Raw genomic sequence first — 27,342 nt, 5'->3', positions numbered from 1 at the left:
CATCTCAAATGTAGCTCGAATTGCAATTTGTGTTCCGCTGCATCCAGTAAAAGCCATGATCGTGCTTTTACTAGCACGCCATTATGCGACCCTACCCCAGGCTGGCAGCAAGTTACCGCAAAGCTAATCAAAAGAAGAGAGCAAGAACCGCTCTCTCTCCCAAGGTCAACCAAAAAAAGGCAAGCTACACCGCCAAATTTGGAAACCGTTTCATAACCCTAAGTGACGAGGAAGAAATGGGCCTTTCACTTCGCAAGCCGCGACAAACCACGCCACAACGAAGAGCGACGCAACATTGCTGCCGGCAAAATCCAACAGTTCAGGACAAGCCCAAACAGCCGCACCATAAGCCGCTCGATCTCCCAAGGTCCCAAGGATTATGGTTCCTAGTGTGGTCAGTTACTCTGCTTTCTGCAGAAAGCTGGACACTCTTATTGGAGACTCTTACTCCATCAAAGCTCTGAGCTCAGGTGACCGTGCCGTTCTGTGAAAATTCTCCGACGCCTACAGGCTTGTTGCCAGACACTTCCGCGAAAACGGAACTGTTTTGTATAACCACCAACTGCCAGAAGACCGACCCTTTCGCATGGTAATGAGGAACATTCATCATGATGTCCCATCGGAGGATATTATTGAGTGCCTGCAAGAAGAAGGTCACTGCGTTCTGCTCATCTATACCCCTCGTAATAAGGCAACACAGCTTCCGCTTAACACGAGGTTTTTGGACATTAAGAAGGCTGACAACAACAAGCTTCTTAAGAACATCTCTGCTGTTTGCAGACACATACTGACCCTGGAGTGCAAGCTGGGAAAAGACGACCCTACTAGACGACGAGACCCCAGACGACGCAAATATCTGCAAGTCGCATTTAAGCAAAATAGACAATCAAAGCTCACTGCAGCCGCAGAATCGAACACATTTTCTTCAACCAATCTCTCACCCAACGTTGATAAGGAATTATTTGCAAGTGTAGCCAGAAGGAACCTACCCAACCCTCGCAAAGAGATGGAAAATACTCCCCCTCCAACACATTCCACCGGGAACGCCGCTCTGAATGGTAAACTGGAACCTCTACTTCCGCAATGGAAGTGCTTAAAAAAGCTTGCTGGAACTCAATGGGATAAGCTCGAAAGCAAATGAGATCATTGCTTTATTGACATCCTCTTTTTGTCAGAAGTCCGTCTCTGCTCGCGGTCCACCCTCAGGATCCCTAGTTTCACTTTGCACAAAGCCGATCATCCGGATGACTGGAGACATGGGGGCGCAGCGATCTTCATCAAGTCAGGCATAACCCATAAACTCTCTTTCACTCTTTCGGAAGAGCACATTCAAGCCGTCTCCAACAAGATATCTTCAAGAACAGGGAGGTTTAACGTTGCTTCGGTGAACTGCCCTCCTACTGTCAGGTGGACGGAAGCAGACTTCACGACTTTTCTCTTCAATCTCAACACACTAATAACAACCTACAGCGATCTAGGAAAAGGTTCTTCCACCCAAAAGAGTGCTAGCGCTGGTGAAAATTTTCAGCGCCATGCTAAGCCTGGGAAATTTTTCAAGACAGTGGACATCGTGCATACCTTCAATGGTGACATCATTAAAAACGCCACCTCTCACTGCTACTTAGGTGTAAATTAGATCACAGGCTCATATGAAACACCCACATCACGGCAATTACAGCCAAATGCGTTCGCAAACTCCAAAAGCTCGATTGGTTCCTGAGATCCAAAAGCCTCCAGCTTTCGACGAAAGTCTTACTGCTCAAAGCAATTCTCACGCCAACCTGGACGTATGCGATCGAAGTATGGGGCACCGCATTCAAGCACTAGCTAAACAGGCTGAGGGTAATGCAGGCACCAGGCCATCGAAAACTACCTACGCCTTTTTCCGGTGGGCGACCTCTTAAACCAACACAGCCGACGGTACTCGTACAGGCTAACGAGTCAGCCAAATCCACTGGCTAGCAGGCTTGTAAATTATTGTAAATTATTGTATATAGTCTACGCGACAACAATAAAAATTTAACTTGTTAAAAAAAAACGACCGATCGTGACCAGCTTATAGCTCTGGGTGACTTTAATATCCCAGAATTAAAGTGGTCTAATACCGATAACTCATCACCTTCATCACTTATCACGGATCATGACTTCACCTCGGGCACCTCTTTGACATGTCCCTAGATCAAATAAGCCATGTTAAAAGTTCGTTAGACTTATTATCTTAGATAATATTAGACGGCTATTAGACTTATGTATCTTTTCCTCCTCTGCTTACTTTTGGAAATTCATCTGCGCCAAGAAAATTTTTTGAAAAAACTCCGCCTTAAGTACAGTTCAGCCTTACGCATATAACATTCAATCAGAAAATCTTCATTCCTGTCCGTCTTTTTCCGAGAATAGTTGATTATCATACTTTCTAAGGGGCAAACCGGTTTTTCGGCAGGCCCCGATGGAGTACCAGGCTGTGTGCTTAAATACTGTGCCAAGGCTTATCAACTTATCTTTGATATTCCCTTTTAAGTGAAAGGAATCTTGCATAATTACCTTACATAAAAAGGAATAAGTCCGAAACTGTCAACTACAGAGGCATCTCTCAAATTAAGACAGTTCCAAAGCTATATAAAAAACAAGAAAGGAAAGCTAACTTCGGGCGGAGCCGAATTTATATACCCTTGCAGTTAAAACCGGATATATATCGCAAACATCGGATATAGTTGGCCGATCCTTATAAGAATATGATAATATAACCCAATTTATTATAATAACAAGAAAGGAATGCTAACTTCGGGCGGAGCCGAAGTTTATATACCCTTGCAGTTAAAACCGGATATATATCGCAAACATCGGATATAGTTGGCCGATCCTTATGGGAATAGGAATATATAATCCAATTTATTACAATACAAAATCTAAAAAAAGTCCCAAACTTCTATCTTCAAAAATACGAAAGTTGATATTTCTACCAAATACCATTTCCGATCGTTCAGTTATATGGCAGCTATAGGATATAGTCGGCCGATCCTAATGAAATTTGGTAGGTCGGATTAACTGACCAAAAATATAATCTGTACCAAGTTCCAGCTTTCTATCTTCAAAAACACGAAAGTTGGGTCATTTCCGATCGTTCAGTTATATGGCAGCTATAGGATATAGTCGGCCGATCCTTACGAAATTTGGCATGTCGTATTATTTTGCCAAAAATAGCTCTCATGTCAAATTTGAACTCTCTAACTCTAAAAACACCAAAGTTATACCATTTCCGATCAATCAGTTATATGGCAGCTATATGATATAGTCGGCCGATCCGGGCCGTTCCGACTTATATACTGCGTGCAAAGGAAAGAAGGGTGTGTGCAAAGTTTCAAGTCGATAGCTTTAAAACTGAGAGACTAGTTTGCGTAGAAACAGACAGACGGACAGACAGACGGACAGACGGACATGCTTATATCAACTCAGGAGGTGATCCTGATCAAGAATATATATACTTTATAGGGTCGGAGATGTCTCCTTCACTGCGTTGCACACTTTTGACCAAAATTATAATACCCTCTGCAAGGGTATAAAAAACCTAAAAATGTCCCAAACTTCTATCTTCAAAAACACAAAAGTTGGGTCATTTCCGATCGTTCAGTTATATGGCAGCTATAGGATATAGTCGGCCGATCCTAATGAAATTTGGTAGGTTGGATCAACTAACAAAAAATAGAACCTGTACTAAATTCCACCTTTCTATCTTCAAAAACACGAAAGTTGGCTCATTTCTGATCGTTCAGTTATATGGCAGCAGTAGGATATAGTCGGTCGATCCTTATGAAATTTGGCATGTCATATTATTTTGCCAAAAGTAGCTCTCATGTCAAATTTGAATTGGACTTTAAAAACGTCAAAGTTATACCATTTCCGATCAATCAGTTATATGGCAGCTATAGGATATAGTCGGCCGATCCGGGCCGTTCCGACTTATATACTGCGTGCAAAGGAAAGAAGGGTGTGTGCAAAGTTTCAAGACGATAGCTTTAAAACTGAGAGACTAGTTCGCGTAGAAACAGACAGACGGATAGACAGACGGACAGACGGACATGCTCATATCAACTCAGGAGGTGATCCTGATCAAGAATATATATACTTTATAGGGTCGGAGATGTCTCCTTCACTGCGTTGCACACTTTTGGACAAAATTATAATACCCTCTGCAAGGGTATAATTACTAACTCGTAATTTGCAGCACTTTTGCTCTTCGATCATTTCTTTATGTCAGCATGGCTTCATCAAGCGTGGCTTCACCACCACAAATTTACTGGAGTTGACATCCTTTGTCATAGATGGCTTTCGAAAAGGATTTCAAACAGATGTTATTTACACAGACTTTAGTACAATTTTTATAACTAGTATTTTGGCAAATTCGTGCGTGTAATTCTAGAAGGTAGTGTCCGTACAAAGCTTTGTTTAAATAAAAAAATGTTTAGATTTGTTCAATGACTTCTATATTCTTAATTCATAACATCTAGGCTCAATTGAAGGTTGCAATCAGAAATACGTTACTGCTAGAAGTGTGGGGCCAAAAAAATAATTTGGTTCGGGTGTGGGACACGCCTACACGCCTTCTTTACTTACACTTTCCGCACTGTGGTGACCATACAAAGACTTTCACATGTTACACTTGCCTTTATGTTCCAATTCGTAGAACTCTCCCGTAAGAACACTAACATTTACAGTCGTTTTACAGCAGTGATCGGCACCGCGATACATTGATATGATTTTAAGGAATTAGTGTTAATAACAAATAGTAGAGAGTAGACTGTGAGCATGACGTTTCACACATTTTTGTGTGTGTGGCAGAGCTTTCTCTGCAGAAATGCCCTCCTATCCAGAAAAATTTCGTTACTAATACTAATGCGTTAAAATATTATTAATGTGCCGATCACTGATTTAAAGTATGATAAAATTTTAATATTTTTTTTTATGAATGTAATAGGACTTATATTCACCGCTGCCAGGGAACCGAAGCAGTTTTATAACTTTGTAAACACGAAGCATAAACATGTTTCTTTTCCGCCACTGCTTACGTTAAAAAATTCATCTGCGACCTCTGATCAGGCCATTGCCGATCTATTCACAAGATTTTGTCCAACAACATACTCTCATACACACTCAAGTATATTTTATACAGCAAATCTTATTTTCCTTGTACAAGGCATCTCTAAATTGTCAGCGATTCCAAAGGTGTTTAAAAATTTAATAACTTCTTATTTGTAACACCTTTGCTCTTCGATTATTTCTACATGTCAGGCTTTAATAAGCATCGCTCCACTACCACTAATTTACTGGATTTCACATCCTTTGTCATGGATGGCTTTCGAAAGGGATGTCAAGCTGATGTTATTTATACAGACTTCAGTAAAGCATTCGCTTTAAATAATCACTCACTCCTGTCTTGTTTAAAAATGTACATAAATTCCCGCCTTTTCCGTGCTACATCTAGGGTCGCTCTTCGTGGCCCGGTACAGTTTACTCTTTTTATTAACGACTTGCCCCCTGCTTTAACGAACTATCTAGTTCTCATGTATGTAGGTGATGTTAAGCTTTGTCTTCAATAAAAATCCGCTACTGCCCAATGAAAACTTCAGACCAAAAAAATTTCAAAAATAATGTTTAGAGAATGATTTGATACTTAATGGGTCAAAATGCAATATTATGTCTTTTTTTTCTCTATGGGATTGCTATCTATGGGACTAGAAAAATTAACTCAGGCTAATGATCTTGGTGTCCTATTAGACATAAAATTCAAACTCAAATTTGCCGACCATATTTCCACAATAACTAAAAAGGTTTAAGGTTTCGAGACACGGTTCATGTGTCTGGAGTCCTCACTATGGAGTAAATCAAGACAGCATAGGATTCGAAAAAAAAAAAAACTTCTTAACATTTGCGCTTAGAGGTATAATCTGGGATGTAAATCTTCATCTTCCGTACCACCCTTAAAAAATCGATGGACAATGCTGGGTGTCGTTGTTCTACATAACTACATAAATAGTGATGTAGATAGCCGGCATGCTTAAATTTCAATATTCCTAATAGAAGGACTACAAACTTTAGTCCTCTATTCCTTTGCCATTGTTGTTCGACATATGTTGTAACCATATACAATGGCTCTACTCTATATCTATATTGTCCTTTAAATTAAAAAACAAGTGTTTTAAATTTTTAACCTTTTAACCTTTAAATATATATCCTGCCTAGTTATATTTTTGACTTTTTTGTTTAGTTAATACCTCGTTTCCCAAGAGCCTCTCGTTCGTTTGGGCCTCTGAGCTCTAAGCTGCAAGGGTACATCAACTTCGTCTCCCGGCCCGGAGTTAACTTTACTTTTTTATTATTAATTTTTTATTGTAATCTTAAAGTATTTTTAAAAATTGAAGAATAAATGTCTTACATTTTAGTACTTTACATCTCCATATTTTTCAGGATTGGAGAAAACGAAATAGTTCTATGAACCTATAATGGATATTCTGGTTTAATTCAGGAGAAAAAAAAATTTAGTTTTCTTGAATAAATTTTAAACAAAAAGGATAGTATTTTCAATCTCGTATTCAAAATGAGAACGTTTTTAGAAAAAAATTTTTTGTCTGGAGACCCAAAAGTCCCCAATAGTCCCCCAATTACGTAAATCAAAATCATTTAACATTTGAGGCAAATATCTAAACAATAAATTTCAAATTGCAAATTTTTGCCAAAAAATGATCTAATTATAGCAATACCTATTTACCAATTTTATTGGTAAATGATTCGTTCAGATTTGACGCACACAGAAAATGTTTAATTTTGCGGCTATTTATGGTGTTTTCACGCGCACGCTAAGATTTGCGATTCGCCACCTTGTGTACTGCCATCCTCAGTGATGCAGTTATAAGTGCAGTAGCTTTCGTTTCCTAAGATTTCAAAATAAAAATCAAGAATAATTTTTATTTAGGAATTTTTGAATTAAATTTTAATGTTTTTTTTTTTTTTTTTTTTAATAAATAATAATTGTTTTCGATTTTCTTTAAATATAATTTTTACAGTAATTGATTACATATGTCTTTCAAAGTATAAAACAATGAAATAAATATTACCTTTCTAAGTCCAATATTTTGAAAATAAAGTTATTTTTTGTCGATGGGTATAAGAACGTTAATTTTTTGTTTGATTGCTCTGCTTTGTATATTTTTTTATCATGTATAATTTCGTTTGTAAGATAATGAGATATCATAAATTTACTTATAGATTCTCTGGAAATAAAATATTAAATTAATCGTATTATAATAAGTTATGTTAGCTTACCTATTGTAGTTCATTAAGAAATATAACTCTTCTTTTTCTTTACTTTTTGTTTCAGCCGTTGCCGCATAATTTGTAAATACGTTAAATGGAGTCATAAGCTCATCAAGTATTTCATAAATATTATAATTGTTTTCTTTTTCACAAAAAACCAAACAATTGTTTTTGTACCATATAATATTTATTACTAAAAAAAAAATTATATAATACGACATTTTTTTTTAAATAAATACTAAAAGCTCTTACAAGCAGCAGTTTAGTCACCACTTGTTGATTTACGAACAATGTCTGCTATAATAGGTAAATAGTTTTCGTTGCACGCTGTGATTTCGTTGTACATGGTCTATTAAGCGGAACCAATCCAGGAGCGACACATTGATTCAGAGGGATCATACATAAATTATGTTTTTGTATACCCTACAGAGGGTACTATAATTTTAGTTAAAATTGTGCAGCGCAGTGAAGGAGACTTTTCCGACAATATAGAGTATGTACATTCTTTAACAGTATCACCTCCTTAGTCGATATAACCGTGTAAGGCAATGTGTCTCTTCGATTGTCTGTTTCTACTAACCCGTTTCTGTCTGTTTCTGTCTGTTACTAAGCATTCAACATATAGACGGATACACGAGTGCAATTGTGCGTCCGTATTCGTTTCGACGCCAGATAAAATTATTAATTTTTCTAACTTTTTAAGCTTCTTATCTCTTAAGGTATGCAGAATAACATCCGTTTATCTTACTTTTATGTCCTATCTGAAAGGTTACAGGAAACTATCCGATCGAGGCTCTTTGGATGCGTGTTCAATTTACCTAGTTAAAGGCATGTTATGTTATCATCGCATTTTCATTATACATTTTTCCCCTATTTAGTCTTGGTTCCAGCGGTGCCAGTTTGGTCACCGCTTTAACTGCACCGACCACGGAACGTGCATACTGGTTATCTAAGAGCTCAAATCAAGGGTTATCTCTATCACTTACCCGATCCAACCTAGGAGCCATATGGCTCCTGTCTGTCGACATGTACCCTTTTAACAGCATAATCCATTTCTGGATCTTCCATTTTAATATCCATGTGAAGTTCTTCCATGTTTGACTGAGATATTCCTGGCCTTTTCTGTCATGACAGCATCTTAGGTGGTTCACCTTTACTCCACATCTGTCTTGTTGCTGAATTTCTGAAAACACTCCCGCTTGCAAGCTTTTATAAATAGTTTCCTTTTGGATGCCTCAAAATCCTCCAGTGATCCTTCGGGGGAGAAAGATGGGGCCCAGTCGAACGTCTGGAGAACTATCGATAGTGCTTCTCGATCTAAAACAGTGCACTGCAGTGGTGGGCAAAACGCACACAAGTTTAAAATTTGAGTATGTGCGTAAGCAGCAGAAAACAATGAGAGTATTCATACTCTTTGAAAAAACGTAGTTTTTTATTTCCCTTTTCGTTAAATTTGTACATTTTTTTTTCGTAAAAAATGGGCACTAAAATAGTGAATTTTATATTAAAGAAAGATTTTCTAGCAACAGTTCTTGAACAAATGAAAATCTACGCTTTCCTATCTATATTTTCTATGGAAAAAACTTGCTCCATCCAAAGTTTTGAAAAAATTTTTTCAGTGTAAACATTTTTTTTTAAGTTTTGGCTGTCAAATGAGCAAAATAGGAGCAAATGAGAGAGCTTTTAAACAAATTTTAGCGTGCTTATCCTAATTTTCGGCATTTTGACCATTTTTTAATATTGTCGGGTCAAGCAGCAAGCAACTAATTTAAACACAACAATTAATTAGTAACTGATGTTTTGCTGGTCGCAAGCCGACTCTCTTTCGGCCGCTCGGCTTTGCTAATTCGGCGTTATAGTTAGCGAGCATCCGCTCAGCCTATTCTGCAAGGTTGGCGCCACTCTCGTTCATCTTCTTACTGCGCTCGCATCCTAAATTGGATTTTCCCATATTGTTAATATATCCTCATAAATCCTAATTTCATATGCTGCCTGAATAAAGTTTATAACGTTGAACCTAATTAAATTCTGATTTTTTATTTACGGCATTGAAAACGCTCAATGACTAAACATTGGTGACCCCGACGTGATCGTTAATATATTTATATACACATAAACAAATTACTAAAACAAAACAAAACAATTTTGTAAACAGTGTTATGTGAAAAATTATCATACGTGGTTGTCGCTACGACAAAATAATAAGTTGTTTACAATAATAAACAAATTATAATATATTATTATATTATACATACATACAGGCATAAACATAAACGTTAGTTCACAAGCACACATACATATTTACGATCCACAACGCAAGTGCATTCGTCCGCGCATAGACTTCATAGAAACATACGATCCACAACGGAAGTGCATTCGCTCGCACTGTTATCTCAAATATATATAGCTTCATATATATATACATTCCACAATTCCGTTACGGTTCTGAGCGCACAGTGGAACAGTTCGTGTTCGCCGCGAGCAAATAAAATTTATTTCGGGTTGTTCGGAACTCAATATAATAAATCATGAACTCCAGCGGCGCCGTCACAGGAGCACCCACTCCAACCCGGAGTACTATTTTAAAATGCAAGGCCCTTTAAGAGTCAAAACTCCTCAGGTTCAGACGCCATCCCTACTTGGGAGTCGATGGCCGAATTTTGGAACAGCGGTGTAGGACGCTGGAGGCTATGGACGTGGCCATGGCTGCATACGCAGATCTTCGTTTATTGTTACTAATTCTCTTCCCTCTACCTGTGCTCTATGCGGTGGATGGTCCCATATAATGTCTGCATGCCCCCGATTTCTATCAATGCCCCCTGAGATTCGCTCACCAAGGCCAGGCGACTCGGTCTTTGTCGGAAGTGTCTGCAAACGGGCCATCATATGCATGAGTGCCTCGCTGCTAGTTGTCGCAGTTGTGGACGGAGGCATCACAGCCTGCTGCATTTTCTGGAGCCGCAGGCATTTAGCGGCCAGCCTTTGGTTGGTCCTCCCACGTCAGCCATAGCCGAGGTCGCCGAGCCTGTAGCCTCTTCGCCGTCCACTGCTAATGCACTAGTTGCTCAAGGTCACAGCGGCGATATATCGTTGCTTGCTACAGCGAACATTTTTGTTCGTAGTCGCACTGGATCCCTTGTTCCATGCCGAGCTCTGTTGGATTCTGGATCTCAGGTGCACGTGATCACTTCCCGGCTGGCAAGTCAGCTGCAGCTCCGGAGGTACAAATCATTCATGGCGGTGTCTGGTATTGGAGATACCGGCTTTGCGACAGATGGATTCTCTGTTGATGTTCTCCTACGTTCGCACTGTTCCGAGTACTCGGCCCTGGTTAACGCCGTCATCGCCGCCAATATCACGGACCTGCAGCCTAGCTTCAGTTTGGATGTCTCCAGTTGGAATATTCCTGGCAATCTTTCTTTGGCTGATCCTGAATTTTTCGGCCCACAGCGCATCGACCTTCTTATCGGAGCCAGTCTGTTTTACGAGCTGCTGTATGTTGGGCAAATTAAGCTGTCAGCCGGCCTGCCGTGGCTGCAGAAAACCCGACTTGGATGGGTCGTATGTGAAGGCGGTTCACATCACATTCGTTTCCACTGCCCACAAGGATGTTCCGGAGAGCGCAACAATGCTAGATGATCAGCTGGATTCTCTACTCCGCCGGTTTTGAGAAATCGAACACTGCTCCGAGCCTATTGTGAAGCGGACGAAGGAGGAGCTAGATTGCAAAGCGCATTTCGTGCAACATGTTGCTTGGCTGGATTCCGGCGCTTACGCTGTGAAGCTTCCGTTAAAATGCGGTTCTAAGCTGCTGGGAGAGTCGTACCCCCAAGTCGTTCGGCGATTTCTTTTCCTCGAAAGGAAGCTCTGTCGCCGTCCTCAATTAAAGGAGCAATATGCTGCCTTCATAAAGGAGTATTTGGAGTTGGGTCACATGTCTCCAGTCCCTTCTGATGCGAGCGTCACTGGTCAATACTTTCTTCCACACCATTGTGTTTTAAAGGAGGACAGTTCAACAACCAAGCTTAGGGTTGTCTTTGATGGATCTGCTGTCACAACTTCTGGATATTCATTGAATGACGTGTTGATGTCTGGCCCAGTTATTCAGCCAAAGCTACTGCATATTCTGTTAAGGTTCCGATGCCATCGGGTGGCCATTACTGGAGATATTTGTAAAATGTATCGTTGCGTCAGGGTTTTTCCTGAGGACAGCTATCTTCAGTGTATTCTTTGGCGGGATTCCACCCAGGATGAGTTACAGGTTTTTAAGCTGGACACGGTCACCTACGGAACGAAGCCTGCCTCATTTTTAGCAGTTCGGACAATGCATCAGTTGGCAGATGATGAGCAAATAATGTTTCCAAAGGGGGCCGAAATTCTGCGTCGCGACTTTTATGTGGATGATCAGCTTTCCGGAGGCGACTCTATAGATGAAGCTATTAGCATAATGCAGCAAACATCCGCGATCCTTGCCAAAGGCCATTTTCGGTTAAGGAAGTGGTGCTCCAATGTTGCTGACTTGCTGGATAAGGTGCCTGAAGAAGATCGGGAGTCTTTCCTAAAGTTTGATGATGGTAGCAACTTCACATAGATACTGGGTCTTGCTTGGGATCCTGCAACTGACCGCTTGCTATTTTCTTTTGAAGGGATTCAGTCAATCTCAAAGCCCACTAGGCGCATTGTGCTTTCTTCAGTCGCTCGACTTTTGACCCCTTAGGCCTTGTTGGTCCTGTAATTCCAAAGGCAAAGATCTTTCTCCAGAAACTGTGCCGTGAGAAGTTGTCCTGGGATGAAAGTCTTCCTCAAGCTCTTCACTGCGACTGGAATATGATTTGTATCAGCTTTGTTAGTACGCAGCGCGCCGAATTCCCTAGATGGGTGCTAACATCGAAATCCGAGGTGGAGGTCCATGGATTCTGTGATGCCAGCATTGAGGCGTATGGGGCATGCGTTTATGTCGTGTCCAAGGGCGCAGGATCTGCAAGCTATTTACTCTGTTCGAAGTCCCGAGTTGCGCCGTTAAAGACTGTTACGGTGCCTAAGCTGGAGTTATCGGGAGCCGAGTTGTTGGCTCGACTTATGTCGGAAGTAGAGCAGTTGAAGGTCTACGTTGGAAAGTATTTTTGCTGGTGCGATTCTGCTGTGGCTCTGTCTTGGATTCGAGAAGAACCCTCTCGGCTTAATGTTTTCGTCGCCAATCGAGTTTCGACCATTCAGAAGCTAACTAGAGAAATGGAGTGGCGGTATGTTCCCACTTCTTTGAACCCAGCAGATATCCAGTCGCGTGGTGCTCTTCCCAATGAATTGGTTGAGAATAAGCTGTGGTCTCATGGTCCTCCGTTTCTCATTGGCGTTCTCCCAAGAGGCGTGGCCAACCGCGGTCCCATCTAAGAGATCAACCCTGGAGTTACGTGCAAGGGTCCTGCTCATTCAGTCTCCGTACGTGGATATAACAGCGGTTTCTAAGTAAGCTAATTCGTTTCCAGCACTACAGAGGGTATTCGCGTACGTATGCAAGTTTTCTCAACGAATTCAAAAGGCTCTTCAAAATGGAAAAGACATAGCGGTATCCAGTGCCCTTGCCTCATCCTCTCCCTTCTTGGACAAATTTGGACTGTTGCGCGTAGACGATCGGCTAAAAAATTCGTCGTTGGATTTTGATAGTCAGCATCCAATTATACTTCCAAGAAGCCATCCAGTTACGCAGGCTATAATTGTTGACTTCCATTAGCGAAATTTACATACGGGACCTCGCGCTCTGTTGGCAATTATTCGGTCCCAATATTGGCCAATTGGGGGGAGAAAAACCGTGACAAAGGCAATACACAAATGCATCCGATGCTTCCGGACTAAGCCTCGGTTGTTGGAGCACATTACGGCTGATCTCCCGGGGCAAAGAGTTAGCGGCTCCCAGGTCTTTGGAGTCACTGGTGTGGATTTTTGTGGACCGTTCTATTATAAGCCGGAAGTGCGTAATAAGGCTCCAGTAAAATGTTACGTTAGCATTTTCATTTGTTTTGCTACCAAAGCCGTCCACCTGGAGCTTGTAAGGGATCTGTTCACAATGTCTTTTTTGCAGGCTTTGAAGCGGTTTATATGCACCAGCCGAAGGCCTCAACATATTTGGTCTGACAACGCAACCAACTTTGTTGGAGCCAAAAACGAGCTAAAGGAGCTGCGCCGATTATTTCTAAGCGAAGAGCATCAACGGGCACTGCTGGACTTTTGCTCTATGGAGTCCATCGAATGGCATTTTATTCCTCCTCGATCTTCGCATTTCGGTGGTCTGTGGAAAGCGGCTGTTAAAACCGCCAAGCACCATTTTTATCGAGCTGTCGGATCTGCAGTTCTTGGATTCGTGGAGCTGCGAACGCTGTTGTGCCATATTGGGGCTGTTATAAATTCACGACCCTTATTGGTGGTCCGTCAGTCAGCTTTATCGAGCCTGATGTCACAAAGCTGAACTTCAACCGGTTGGACAGCTCGCGTGTCTTTCCTGAAGCAGTCTTTCTGGTCCCGATGGAAGGAGGAGTACCTAAGCCTTCTCCAGCAGCGCTCCAAATGGCGCGCCTCCGGTCCTGCCTTGGCCCCGAACGATGTGGTGCTAGTAAAGGACGAGAATCTACCTCCGATGAAATGGCCACTTGCCAGAATAATGGAGTTAATCCCTGGTCGGGATGGTATCTTTCGAGTGGCGGTGATAAAAACCTTTTGCAACAATTAATTAGTAACTGATGTTTTGCTGGTCGCAAGCCGACTCTCTTTCGGGTGCTCGGCTTTGCTAATTCGGCGTTATAGTTAGCGAGCATCCGCTCAGCCTATTCTGCAAGGTTGGCGCCACTCTCGTTCATCTTCTTACTGCGCTCGCATCCTAAATTGGATTTCCCATATTGTTAATATATCCTCATAAATCCTAATTTCATATGCGGCCTGAATAAAGTTTATAACGTTGAACCTAATTAAATTCTGATTTTTTATTTACGGCATTGAAAACGCTCAATGACCAAACAAATATAGAAACACAAAACTTTGTACATATGTATACCTAAATATAATAATAAAATTATAATAATAATAATTATAATAATAAAATATAATATAATTATTTTTTTATTGGAACACGCCTTCTTTTCCGACAAAATTACCATAAAGTTACAATTTTCGATTTTTATACCATTGTAATTTTGCAATTATAATAATTTTGGGCAATTTTGTTATTTTTGAAGATTGGAAGCTTGGAACTTTTTTTTTTAGATTTTTATACCCTTGCAGAGGATATTATAATTTTGTCCAAAAGTATGCAACGCAGTGAAGGAGACATCTCCGACCCTATAAAGTATATATATTCTTGATCAGGATCACCTCCTGAGTTGATATGAGCATGTCCGTCTGTCCGTCTGTCTGTCTGTCCGTTTCTACGCGAACTAGTCTCTCAGTTTTGAAGCTATCGTCTTGAAACTTTGCACACACCCTTCTTTCCTTTGCACGCAGTATATAAGTCGGAACGGCCCGGATCGGCCGACTATATCCTATAGCTGCCATATAACTGATTGATCGAAAATGGTATAACTTTGGTGTTTTTAGAGTTAGAGAGTTCAAATTTGACACGAGAGCTATTTTTGGAAAACATGCTTTAACATGCCATTACGACACGCTAAATTTCATAAGTATCGGCCGACTATATCTTATAGCTGCCATATAACTGAACGATCGGAAATGACCCAACTTTCGTGTTTTTGAAGATAGAAAGCTGAAACTTGGCCATATTGATTTTTATTTATATTATATTTTTGGCCAGTTGATCCAACCTACCAAATTTCATTAGGATCGGCCGACTATATCCTATAGCTGCCATATAACTGAACGATCGGAAATGGTACTTGGTAGAAATATCAACTTTCTTATTTTTGAAGATACAAGTTTGGGACTTTTTTTAGATTTTTTATTTTAGTTAATTGGTTTTATTATGATGTATTCATAAGGATCGGCCAACTATATCCGATGTTTGCGATATATATCCGGTTTTAACTGCAAGGGTATATAAACTTCGGCTCCGCCCGAAGTTAGCTTTCCTATCTTGTTCATTATAATAAACTGGTTATATTATGATATTCTCATAAGGATCTGCCAACTATATCCAACAAAAAGGGGCAATAATTAATAAATAGTTTTAGTAATTAATAGTATTTTTTATTTATAATAAAAATAATAGAATAAATAGTATTTAATAAATGTGCATTAAATGTATTTAATTAATGTATTTTTAGCAAATTTGGATTTTAAAGTTGATTTGGATATATGAAAAATTAAATTAAAAATTATTTAGAGCCAAATAATAAGTTTTTTGACTCCATACCTTGATGCCCAGTTAATAATTTATTCTGCCCAAAGCTCCTCCAACTCCCGAGAATCCAGCCCGAGTATTTATTAACATTGTTGTCTATACATGCCCCTGTTGTTGAAGCTCAATATCAAGAGATTCCAAATACATTTCTAAGTAGCCTTTTTTATAATTTAGTCTGGAAACAGTTAACATATTTTAATCTTTGCCATCGATTAAAGTCAAATGTGCTTCATATATCACTAATATTTTTGCTTTCCGCAAGTGTAAGTGCTGGTCAAGGCTTTTTATTTGTTCGTCCCAGTTCGTTTTTTCATTTTTTATAAGTTCAGTTGTTTCCCTAATAATTTCCATTTTAAGGGGTCGGCAAGAATCTGACGGAAGAATCTGACCGATTGAGGAGAAGGATTTAACCAAATAATTTTGTTTTTGGAATCTATTAATTTCCAGGGTATTTTTGTGGTTAGAATCAGTGATTTATCTAATCCAACAGGCTTCTCCGTGTGAAATCGTTGTTTTTATATACATACTTTGTCCTGTTAAGCCATCAAACTTGTAGCTGACAATTAATTTGCAATGCGTTGCTTGCGAATAAGCAATTACGTCTTTCTTCATTTCAAATATGTATGCGGTCAGCAAAATGATTAAATAAATTCTGCAGCGATACTTCGAATTTAGATTCAGAATAAGTCTGGTCTGGTCTGCATTTTAATTTCACTTTTGTAACTTCCAAATAAGGGGGATAAATATCGCATCCATGAAGCTTACGTATTGCTTTTATATTAATTTATTGTCGTTTTATTAACTGCAAAATTAACGAGAAAATAAAAACGATAAATTTTTCTCTAATCTTAAGCATAAATTATCTATTGCGGCGAATCGGGGTGAATTGGCACAAGTGCGACCTTTCGCTTCCTCTCCGCCCTAAAGTAACTTATACTAGATTAGCGATAACTACATCCCTCGAGATAACTAACAATTTTAATTTAAATCGCAATTCAACAAATTCAAAAAAAAATAATTCTACTAAAACTAACCAAAAAACAGCGGCGTCAGACAAGATTTAAGTCAGACAAGACTAAGATTTAAAAAAAGATTGTGGCACCGCCACTCATTAAAGAAATACATTCTAACTCAAAAACTAAGCTAGATATTATGATTCCGATTTTTGATTTGAGTTTAAATGGTAAAAAAACATCAGATTTAAAAAACATTATGGCACGCAGTATGTAAGTCGGAACGATCGGGATCTGCCGACTATATCTTATACCTTATATGTAACTGAACGATCGGAAATGGTATTTGGTAGAAATATAAGCTTTGATATTTTGGAAGATAGAAGCTTTTTTTAGATTTTTTATTGTAATTAATTGGTTTTATTATGATGAAAAATAAGGATCGACCAACTATATCCAATGTTTGCGATATATATCCGGTTTTAACTGCAAGAGAGACTGTCTCTTTGATACATTAGTAGCCAAGGATGTGAACATCGCGTTATCGAGAAATTTAACCATTTAATTTCTTGCCTTTCTGGTGAGAGGTCTCATCGACACAGTGTCATCGATCTATAGGTCACTATTATCCTAAATTCCTAGGAGATGACACTAAAATTGCAAACACAATGTTTATTCACTTAGTTTTGAGTAGAGTAGATCCAGAGACCAGAGAAAAATGGGAAAAGTCACTGGATTATGAGGAATTGCCGCTGTGGTCCGATTTCGAAAAAATATTAAATCGTAGGTACTGGCAAGCCAAAACAGGAGAAAATTGGGTTCGGGAAGCAGCACAATAGGAGTTCGTTGGCTTGCTCCGCTTCCAATAAACAGGCTTGCAGTTATTGCAACGCATAAGACCATAGTCTTGCCCAGTCCGTTCGCTCGCCTTGCTGTAATGCAACGGTTTGAGTTTGTCAAGTCAGCCTCATTATGTTTAAATTGTCTGCTAAAAGGTCACACGGTTGCGAGGTGTAAATCGACTAGGTGTCAAATTTGTGCAAGATCGCACCACAAACTTTTGCACCGATTTACTGTGACCGAAAATAACTAGGCGTCACCACCACCAAATGAACATCCTCCTCCAGCGCTAAATCTTGATGGCTCTTGAGGTTTTGTTAGCAACGTCGATCGTAAGCGTTAGAACTACAAATGGCGAGCATATATTGGACCGAGCACTACTTGACTCTGGGTCACAAATGAACTGCATTTATGGAGATTTTGATCAACGCTTACAGATCCGTAAGGAGGAATCGGTAGTGAGTATCCATTCGACTTTTGAATTTTGAGAACTATCTCGGGTTGCCACCCTGACCAGTCTATGAACGTGAAAGATTGGGACCTACCAAATAACTTGCCGTTAGCAGACCCATATTTTTATAAACCTCAGCGGATAGACTTATTAATTGGAGCTGAGTCATTTTTCGAACTGTTGTCCGTTGGTAAAATAAAACAAGGTCCAAACTCAATAGAAGATTATCTCAAGATCCGAATTTAAAGAAAATTTATTTGGAATTTATGGAAGAATACGAATTCTTAGGTCATATGTCCCCTACAAGCAATGATGTTCTTGCTACTCCACACTATGTCATACCCCTTCAGTGTGTCTTACGGCCTTAAAGAACATCGACCAAATAACGAGTCGTGTTTGATGCGTCTTTTAAGACATCAACACAGAAGTGCCTAAACGATCTGTTGATGGTCGGTCCTACAATCCAGGAAGAGTTGTATTCAACTCTAAATCGGTTCCGGCTGAACAGATTCGCTCTGATGTATCGACATAAAAAAGATGTATCCCCAAGTAATGGTAAATGTAGCCGATAGGCGATACCAGTTGATAGTGTGGAGGAAAGACCCATGAAAGGCCCTATTCTTGGCCATGAGGTGTTTGAAGAGGTTGAGTGAATCTGTGAAAAATACATTCCCTAAAACTGCTGAAGTTATTGGGACCGATTTTTACGTCGACGACATTGAAGAGCTAAAGACAGTTAAGTCTGAAGTTACTCAGCTTCTTCAAAACGCTGGGTTTGAATTGAGCACGTGGTTTTCAAACTTGCCTGAAGTTACTGCATCCGAGAGCACGGATAAGCCAATAACACTTTCGGACTCAGTGCTGACTAAAGCATTAGGAATCGGTTGGGTTCCTAAAGAAGGAACTTAAATATATATTTAAATTTGAAATTTATGCTTCAGTCATGGGTCAAAGGGCGACCAAGCGAAACATTCTTTCGGCAAGACAAATTGCCTTGTTGCAATTAGATGACATCTAAATTCCGAGATTCGTGTTTACCGATGTCACCCATTAAAATTCATGCATTTAGAGGCATCGATGAGAGCCTATGGAGCCTGCGCCTATATGCGCTGCGAATCTGATAAGGTATTAAATTTTTGTTGTTGACTCCCGGCAGATATAGTGTCCAGAGGTGGAGACGTAAAGGAGACTGTAGAATCGATCTGGTTTACAGGCCCATCATTTTTAAAGGAACCGGAAGATAATGGCCAACGAGCCCCCGGCTTAATCTATCACCAGAACTTCTACAGATGGAAGCAAAAAAGAATGCGGTCGGATTAACCGCAAGCGTCTCTTTTTACATTTTCGTTGTTGCGGGTTGGGAGGCGATTAGCTAATGCTCCTATATCGTAGGATGCCAAGTTTCAGTATTGTTGTCAAACACTCTCAATTTGTACAGAGCTACGTCTGATACATTCACTAGTCGAATTTTCATGTGGGTTCCCGAGCACTTGTGAGTCTTTTGCGACAGCGCACATGGATCGTAAATGAGCAGGAGGTGTGCAGTCAGACAGAGGCTATTAAATGGAAGCCTCGTCTGATGACTCAAATCATGGGAGATTTACCCTTAGATAGAATTCGTGCTCTCCGCCCATTCTCCATATGTGGTGTTGATTTTTGTGGCAATTAATTTAGAAGTAGTTTTCGACCTTTCAACTGATTCCTTTTTGTTGGCTTTTCAAAGGTTCGTTGGGCGCCGAGGATGTCCGCAGATTCTGCACTGCGACAACGCGACGAGCTTCGTCTGAGCGAGTCGCCACTTCGCGGAGCTCCGTCGGAAAATCGAGGACGAAGTCGACGCGGTCACACAATGCGCATCAAGAAACGGATGCTTATTGCTTCATACCGCCGCGGACTCTGCACATGGGCGGACTATTGGATAAAGTCTGTCAAGTCCCTGCTTCTACGAGCCGTAGGGACAGCAAATGTGACCGTGGAGGAGCTGCAGACCGTCCTCGTTGGATTCGAGGCCGTCCTGAACTTACGAAGCCTGGGAGCACTGAGTCAGGACCCAAACGACGGCAAGGCGCTTACAACGGCTCATTTTCAACGAAAACGTTTTTTTTGAAATAAATAAACATTAGAAAAATTCAAAAGTTGGGACATTTTCGATCGTTTAGTTATATGGAAAAGGATATAGTCGGCCGATCCTTATAAAATTCCAGATGTGTTATTTTGCCAAAACTAGAATCATAGAATCATCAAATCATACAATTCTCATACAATTCTCATACAATTGTCATACAATTCTCATACAAATCATACAATACAATCAAATCATTGACCCTTTCTACCGTTTTAAAATATGTGTATTTATGTGTATGTTATTTTTTTTTTTTATATCCCTTTTTTATTTTTTTCATTACTATTCAGACGTTTGGCGTTAAAGAAAATGTAATAGATAATATAAAAATCCAACAAAATAAAGCATGTTTAGATATCTTTATTGGTTATAAAGTAATGCAACTTTTAATTTAAAAAGTTTTTGAAATTTTTTTACGTAATCTTAAGGTATTTTAATAAAAGGTAAATAAAGGAACGGTGTTGGTTGTATGGTATTTAAGTATTTAAGGGGATCATCAAAATAGTGCAAACAGAAGAAAACATTCATTTTGAAGAAGTAAAAAAATCAGTTTTTAAGATTTGTTTGAATAACTACTAAGCAAAAAGGATTGGCATGATTATGCTTTCAATCAACGCGCATTCAAAATAAGAAACAAATATTTTCGAAAATGTTCGAAAAAAAAAAATGTCTAAATACTCAAATGTTCTCACTTCCCCCAATTCAGCGAATCGAAATCATTTAAAATTTACAGAAATTTCTCCCAAACTGATAAACTTTTGAAAATTTTATGTCAAAAATTATCTAATTAAAGCAATACCTTGCGTTTGATATGTTACTCATTCAGGATATATGCACACAGAAAATGTTTAATTCTACATATAGTGTTTTCACGCGCACGCTGGGTCATAAGGCTCTCCAACATGTGCACCGAAATGGAGACCGAAAATAACTAGGCGTCACCACCACCAAATGAACATCCTCCTCCAGCGCTAAATCTTGATGGCTCTTCTACGTCACATGCTTTGCATGCGTCATATCTAGAAAAGGTTTTGTTAGCAACGTCGATCGTAAGCGTTAGAACTACAAATGGCGAGCATATATTGGACCGAGCACTACTTGACTCTGGGTCACAAATGAACTGCATTTATGGAGATTTTGATCAACGCTTACAGATCCGTAAGGAGGAATCGGTAGTGAGTATCCATTCGACTTTTGAATTTTGAGAACTATCTCGGGTTGCCACCCTGACCAGTCTATGAACGTGAAAGATTGGGACCTACCAAATAACTTGCCGTTAGCAGACCCATATTTTTATAAACCTCAGCGGATAGACTTATTAATTGGAGCTGAGTCATTTTTCGAACTGTTGTCCGTTGGTAAAATAAAACAAGGTCCAAACTCAATAGAAGATTATCTCAAGATCCGAATTTAAAGAAAATTTATTTGGAATTTATGGAAGAATACGAATTCTTAGGTCATATGTCCCCTACAAGCAATGATGTTCTTGCTACTCCACACTATGTCATACCCCTTCAGTGTGTCTTACGGCCTTAAAGAACATCGACCAAATAACGAGTCGTGTTTGATGCGTCTTTTAAGACATCAACACAGAAGTGCCTAAACGATCTGTTGATGGTCGGTCCTACAATCCAGGAAGAGTTGTATTCAACTCTAAATCGGTTCCGGCTGAACAGATTCGCTCTGATGTATCGACATAAAAAAGATGTATCCCCAAGTAATGGTAAATGTAGCCGATAGGCGATACCAGTTGATAGTGTGGAGGAAAGACCCATGAAAGGCCCTATTCTTGGCCATGAGGTGTTTGAAGAGGTTGAGTGAATCTGTGAAAAATACATTCCCTAAAACTGCTGAAGTTATTGGGACCGATTTTTACGTCGACGACATTGAAGAGCTAAAGACAGTTAAGTCTGAAGTTACTCAGCTTCTTCAAAACGCTGGGTTTGAATTGAGCACGTGGTTTTCAAACTTGCCTGAAGTTACTGCATCCGAGAGCACGGATAAGCCAATAACACTTTCGGACTCAGTGCTGACTAAAGCATTAGGAATCGGTTGGGTTCCTAAAGAAGGAACTTAAATATATATTTAAATTTGAAATTTATGCTTCAGTCATGGGTCAAAGGGTGACCAAGCGAAACATTCTTTCGGCAAGACAAATTGCCTTGTTGCAATTAGATGACATCTAAATTCCGAGATTCGTGTTTACCGATGTCACCCATTAAAATTCATGCATTTAGAGGCATCGATGAGAGCCTATGGAGCCTGCGCCTATATGCGCTGCGAATCTGATAAGGTATTAAATTTTTGTTGTTGACTCCCGGCAGATATAGTGTCCAGAGGTGGAGACGTAAAGGAGACTGTAGAATCGATCTGGTTTACAGGCCCATCATTTTTAAAGGAACCGGAAGATAATGGCCAACGAGCCCCCGGCTTAATCTATCACCAGAACTTCTACAGATGGAAGCAAAAAAGAATGCGGTCGGATTAACCGCAAGCGTCTCTTTTTACTTTTTCGTTGTTGCGGGTTGGGAGGCGATTAGCTAATGCTCCAATATCGTAGGATGCCAAGTTTCAGTATTGTTGTCAAACACTCTCAATTTGTACAGAGCTACGTCTGATACATTCACTAGTCGAATTTTCATGTGGGTTCCCGAGCACTTGTGAGTCTTTTGCGACAGCGCACATGGATCGTAAATGAGCAGGAGGTGTGCAGTCAGACAGAGGCTATTAAATGGAAGCCTCGTCTGATGACTCAAATCATGGGAGATTTACCCTTAGATAGAATTCGTGCTCTCCGCCCATTCTCCATATGTGGTGTTGATTTTTGTGGCAATTAATTTAGAAGTAGTTTTCGACCTTTCAACTGATTCCTTTTTGTTGGCTTTTCAAAGGTTCGTTGGGCGCCGAGGATGTCCGCAGATTGTGCACTGCGACAACGCGACGAGCTTCGTCTGAGCGAGTCGCCACTTCGCGGAGCTCCGTCGGAAAATCGAGGACGAAGTCGACGCGGTCACACAATGCGCATCAAGAAACGGATGCTTATTGCTTCATACCGCCGCGGACTCTGCACATGGGCGGACTATTGGATAAAGTCTGTCAAGTCCCTACTTCTACGAGCCGTAGGGACAGCAAATGTGACCGTGGAGGAGCTGCAGACCGTCCTCGTTGGATTCGAGGCCGTCCTGAACTTACGAAGCCTGGGAGCACTGAGTCAGGACCCAAACGACGGCAAGGCGCTTACAACGGCTCATTTTCAACGAAAACGTTTTTTTTGAAATAAATAAACATTAGAAAAATTCAAAAGTTGGGACATTTTCGATCGTTTAGTTATATGGAAAAGGATATAGTCGGCCGATCCTTATAAAATTCCAGATGTGTTATTTTGCCAAAACTAGAATCATAGAATCATCAAATCATACAATTCTCATACAATTGTCATACAATTCTCATACAAATCATACAATACAATCAAATCATTGACCCTTTCTACCGTTTTAAAATATGTGTATTTATGTGTATGTTATTTTTTTTTTTTATATCCCTTTTTTATTTTTTTCATTACTATTCAGACGTTTGGCGTTAAAGAAAATGTAATAGATAATATAAAAATCCAACAAAATAAAGCATGTTTAGATATCTTTATTGGTTATAAAGTAATGCAACTTTTAATTTAAAAAGTTTTTGAAATTTTTTTACGTAATCTTAAGGTATTTTAATAAAAGGTAAATAAAGGAACGGTGTTGGTTGTATGGTATTTAAGTATTTAAGGGGATCATCAAAATAGTGCAAACAGAAGAAAACATTCATTTTGAAGAAGTAAAAAAATCAGTTTTTAAGATTTGTTTGAATAACTACTAAGCAAAAAGGATTGGCATGATTATGCTTTCAATCAACGCGCATTCAAAATAAGAAACAAATATTTTCGAAAATGTTCGAAAAAAAAAATGTCTAAATACTCAAATGTTCTCACTTCCCCCAATTCAGCGAATCGAAATCATTTAAAATTTACAGAAATTTCTCCCAAACTGATAAACTTTTGAAAATTTTATGTCAAAAATTATCTAATTAAAGCAATACCTTGCGTTTGATATGTTACTCATTCAGGATATATGCACACAGAAAATGTTTAATTCTACATATAGTGTTTTCACGCGCACGCTGGGTCATAAGGCTCTCCAACATGTGCACCGAAATGGAGACCGAAAATAACTAGGCGTCACCACCACCAAATGAACATCCTCCTCCAGCGCTAAATCTTGATGGCTCTTCTACGTCACATGCTTTGCATGCGTCATATCTAGAAAAGGTTTTGTTAGCAACGTCGATCGTAAGCGTTAGAACTACAAATGGCGAGCATATATTGGACCGAGCACTACTTGACTCTGGGTCACAAATGAACTGCATTTAAGGAGATTTTGATCAACGCTTACAGATCCGTAAGGAGGAATCGGTAGTGAGTATCCATTCGACTTTTGAATTTTGAGAACTATCTCGGGTTGCCACCCTGACCAGTCTATGAACGTGAAAGATTGGGACCTACCAAATAACTTGCCGTTAGCAGACCCATATTTTTATAAACCTCAGCGGATAGACTTATTAATTGGAGCTGAGTCATTTTTCGAACTGTTGTCCGTTGGTAAAATAAAACAAGGTCCAAACTCAATAGAAGATTATCTCAAGATCCGAATTTAAAGAAAATTTATTTGGAATTTATGGAAGAATACGAATTCTTAGGTCATATGTCCCCTACAAGCAATGATGTTCTTGCTACTCCACACTATGTCATACCCCTTCAGTGTGTCTTACGGCCTTAAAGAACATCGACCAAATAACGAGTCGTGTTTGATGCGTCTTTTAAGACATCAACACAGAAGTGCCTAAACGATCTGTTGATGGTCGGTCCTACAATCCAGGAAGAGTTGTATTCAACTCTAAATCGGTTCCGGCTGAACAGATTCGCTCTGATGTATCGACATAAAAAAGATGTATCCCTAAGTAATGGTAAATGTAGCCGATAGGCGATACCAGTTGATAGTGTGGAGGAAAGACCCATGAAAGGCCCTATTCTTGGCCATGAGGTGTTTGAAGAGGTTGAGTGAATCTGTGAAAAATACATTCCCTAAAACTGCTGAAGTTATTGGGACCGATTTTTACGTCGACGACATTGAAGAGCTAAAGACAGTTAAGTCTGAAGTTACTCAGCTTCTTCAAAACGCTGGGTTTGAATTGAGCACGTGGTTTTCAAACTTGCCTGAAGTTACTGCATCCGAGAGCACGGATAAGCCAATAACACTTTCGGACTCAGTGCTGACTAAAGCATTAGGAATCGGTTGGGTTCCTAAAGAAGGAACTTAAATATATATTTAAATTTGAAATTTATGCTTCAGTCATGGGTCAAAGGGTGACCAAGCGAAACATTCTTTCGGCAAGACAAATTGCCTTGTTGCAATTAGATGACATCTAAATTCCGAGATTCGTGTTTACCGATGTCACCCATTAAAATTCATGCATTTAGAGGCATCGATGAGAGCCTATGGAGCCTGCGCCTATATGCGCTGCGAATCTGATAAGGTATTAAATTTTTGTTGTTGACTCCCGGCAGATATAGTGTCCAGAGGTGGAGACGTAAAGGAGACTGTAGAATCGATCTGGTTTACAGGCCCATCATTTTTAAAGGAACCGGAAGATAATGGCCAACGAGCCCCCGGCTTAATCTATCACCAGAACTTCTACAGATGGAAGCAAAAAAGAATGCGGTCGGATTAACCGCAAGCGTCTCTTTTTACTTTTTCGTTGTTGCGGGTTGGGAGGCGATTAGCTAATGCTCCAATATCGTAGGATGCCAAGTTTCAGTATTGTTGTCAAACACTCTCAATTTGTACAGAGCTACGTCTGATACATTCACTAGTCGAATTTTCATGTGGGTTCCCGAGCACTTGTGAGTCTTTTGCGACAGCGCACATGGATCGTAAATGAGCAGGAGGTGTGCAGTCAGACAGAGGCTATTAAATGGAAGCCTCGTCTGATGACTCAAATCATGGGAGATTTACCCTTAGATAGAATTCGTGCTCTCCGCCCATTCTCCATATGTGGTGTTGATTTTTGTGGCAATTAATTTAGAAGTAGTTTTCGACCTTTCAACTGATTCCTTTTTGTTGGCTTTTCAAAGGTTCGTTGGGCGCCGAGGATGTCCGCAGATTGTGCACTGCGACAACGCGACGAGCTTCGTCTGAGCGAGTCGCCACTTCGCGGAGCTCCGTCGGAAAATCGAGGACGAAGTCGACGCGGTCACACAATGCGCATCAAGAAACGGATGCTTATTGCTTCATACCGCCGCGGACTCTGCACATGGGCGGACTATTGGATAAAGTCTGTCAAGTCCCTACTTCTACGAGCCGTAGGGACAGCAAATGTGACCGTGGAGGAGCTGCAGACCGTCCTCGTTGGATTCGAGGCCGTCCTGAACTTACGAAGCCTGGGAGCACTGAGTCAGGACCCAAACGACGGCAAGGCGCTTACAACGGCTCATTTTCAACGAAAACGTTTTTTTTGAAATAAATAAACATTAGAAAAATTCAAAAGTTGGGACATTTTCGATCGTTTAGTTATATGGAAAAGGATATAGTCGGCCGATCCTTATAAAATTCCAGATGTGTTATTTTGCCAAAACTAGAATCATAGAATCATCAAATCATACAATTCTCATACAATTGTCATACAATTCTCATACAAATCATACAATACAATCAAATCATTGACCCTTTCTACCGTTTTAAAATATGTGTATTTATGTGTATGTTATTTTTTTTTTTATATCCCTTTTTTATTTTTTTCATTACTATTCAGACGTTTGGCGTTAAAGAAAATGTAATAGATAATATAAAAATCCAACAAAATAAAGCATGTTTAGATATCTTTATTGGTTATAAAGTAATGCAACTTTTAATTTAAAAAGTTTTTGAAATTTTTTTACGTAATCTTAAGGTATTTTAATAAAAGGTAAATAAAGGAACGGTGTTGGTTGTATGGTATTTAAGTATTTAAGGGGATCATCAAAATAGTGCAAACAGAAGAAAACATTCATTTTGAAGAAGTAAAAAAATCAGTTTTTAAGATTTGTTTGAATAACTACTAAGCAAAAAGGATTGGCATGATTATGCTTTCAATCAACGCGCATTCAAAATAAGAAACAAATATTTTCGAAAATGTTCGAAAAAAAAAATGTCTAAATACTCAAATGTTCTCACTTCCCCCAATTCAGCGAATCGAAATCATTTAAAATTTACAGAAATTTCTCCCAAACTGATAAACTTTTGAAAATTTT

General features: G+C 39.6%; 4 protein-coding genes across 13 annotated transcripts in view; 3 read left to right on the top strand and 1 right to left on the bottom strand.

Moving 5' to 3' along the window:
* LOC138926293 (uncharacterized) overlaps positions 1-7,589 on the bottom strand; it is a 184,057-nt gene extending 176,468 nt beyond the window's left edge. For 6 of the 8 annotated variants that reach the window (XR_011442767.1, XM_070279959.1, XM_070279960.1 and 3 more), the window contains exons 1-2: positions 7,318-7,587; positions 7,110-7,265 (exon numbers count right to left, since the gene is read on the bottom strand). Coding sequence is in view for 6 of the 8 variants with exons in the window: in XM_070279959.1 (XP_070136060.1) it covers positions 7,110-7,265; positions 7,318-7,529 (368 nt within the window). In the remaining 2 variants the exon portion in view is untranslated. Of the gene's footprint in view, positions 1-6,910; positions 6,927-7,109; positions 7,266-7,317 lie in introns of those variants that run through there. The other 2 variants (XM_070279961.1, XR_011442768.1) reach the window with 2 other exon arrangements.
* Positions 7,590-7,597: 8 nt separating this feature from the next.
* Positions 7,598-20,025, top strand: LOC138926294 (uncharacterized). 3 transcript variants are annotated; one of them, XM_070279966.1, is made up of 2 exons: positions 7,598-7,614; positions 19,620-20,025. In XM_070279966.1, the coding sequence occupies exon 2, from the start codon at positions 19,638-19,640 to the stop codon at positions 20,001-20,003; it is 366 nt and encodes a 121-aa protein (XP_070136067.1). In that variant the 5' UTR covers positions 7,598-7,614; positions 19,620-19,637; the 3' UTR covers positions 20,004-20,025. The 3 variants fall into 3 exon arrangements, with proteins under 3 accessions (XP_070136067.1, XP_070136068.1, XP_070136066.1); XM_070279967.1 differs by lacking the exon at positions 7,598-7,614 and adding an exon at positions 7,753-7,801; XM_070279965.1 differs by lacking the exon at positions 7,598-7,614 and adding an exon at positions 19,314-19,388.
* Positions 20,026-22,582: 2,557 nt separating this feature from the next.
* Positions 22,583-23,314, top strand: LOC138926392 (uncharacterized). The gene is made up of 2 exons (XM_070280332.1): positions 22,583-22,678; positions 22,910-23,314. The coding sequence occupies exon 2, from the start codon at positions 22,928-22,930 to the stop codon at positions 23,291-23,293; it is 366 nt and encodes a 121-aa protein (XP_070136433.1). The 5' UTR covers positions 22,583-22,678; positions 22,910-22,927; the 3' UTR covers positions 23,294-23,314.
* Positions 23,315-25,860: 2,546 nt separating this feature from the next.
* On the top strand, positions 25,861-26,592 carry LOC138926397 (uncharacterized). The gene is made up of 2 exons (XM_070280348.1): positions 25,861-25,956; positions 26,188-26,592. The coding sequence occupies exon 2, from the start codon at positions 26,206-26,208 to the stop codon at positions 26,569-26,571; it is 366 nt and encodes a 121-aa protein (XP_070136449.1). The 5' UTR covers positions 25,861-25,956; positions 26,188-26,205; the 3' UTR covers positions 26,572-26,592.
* The last annotated feature ends 750 nt before the right edge of the window (positions 26,593-27,342 follow it).

The sequence above is a fragment of the Drosophila bipectinata genome, chromosome 3L (genome assembly GCF_030179905.1).
Source record: "Drosophila bipectinata strain 14024-0381.07 chromosome 3L, DbipHiC1v2, whole genome shotgun sequence".
In the NCBI taxonomy this organism is placed as follows: domain Eukaryota; kingdom Metazoa; phylum Arthropoda; class Insecta; order Diptera; family Drosophilidae; genus Drosophila; species Drosophila bipectinata.
Note: the sequence above shows the minus strand (reverse complement) of the source record. Positions and strands in the feature narration are given on the sequence as shown.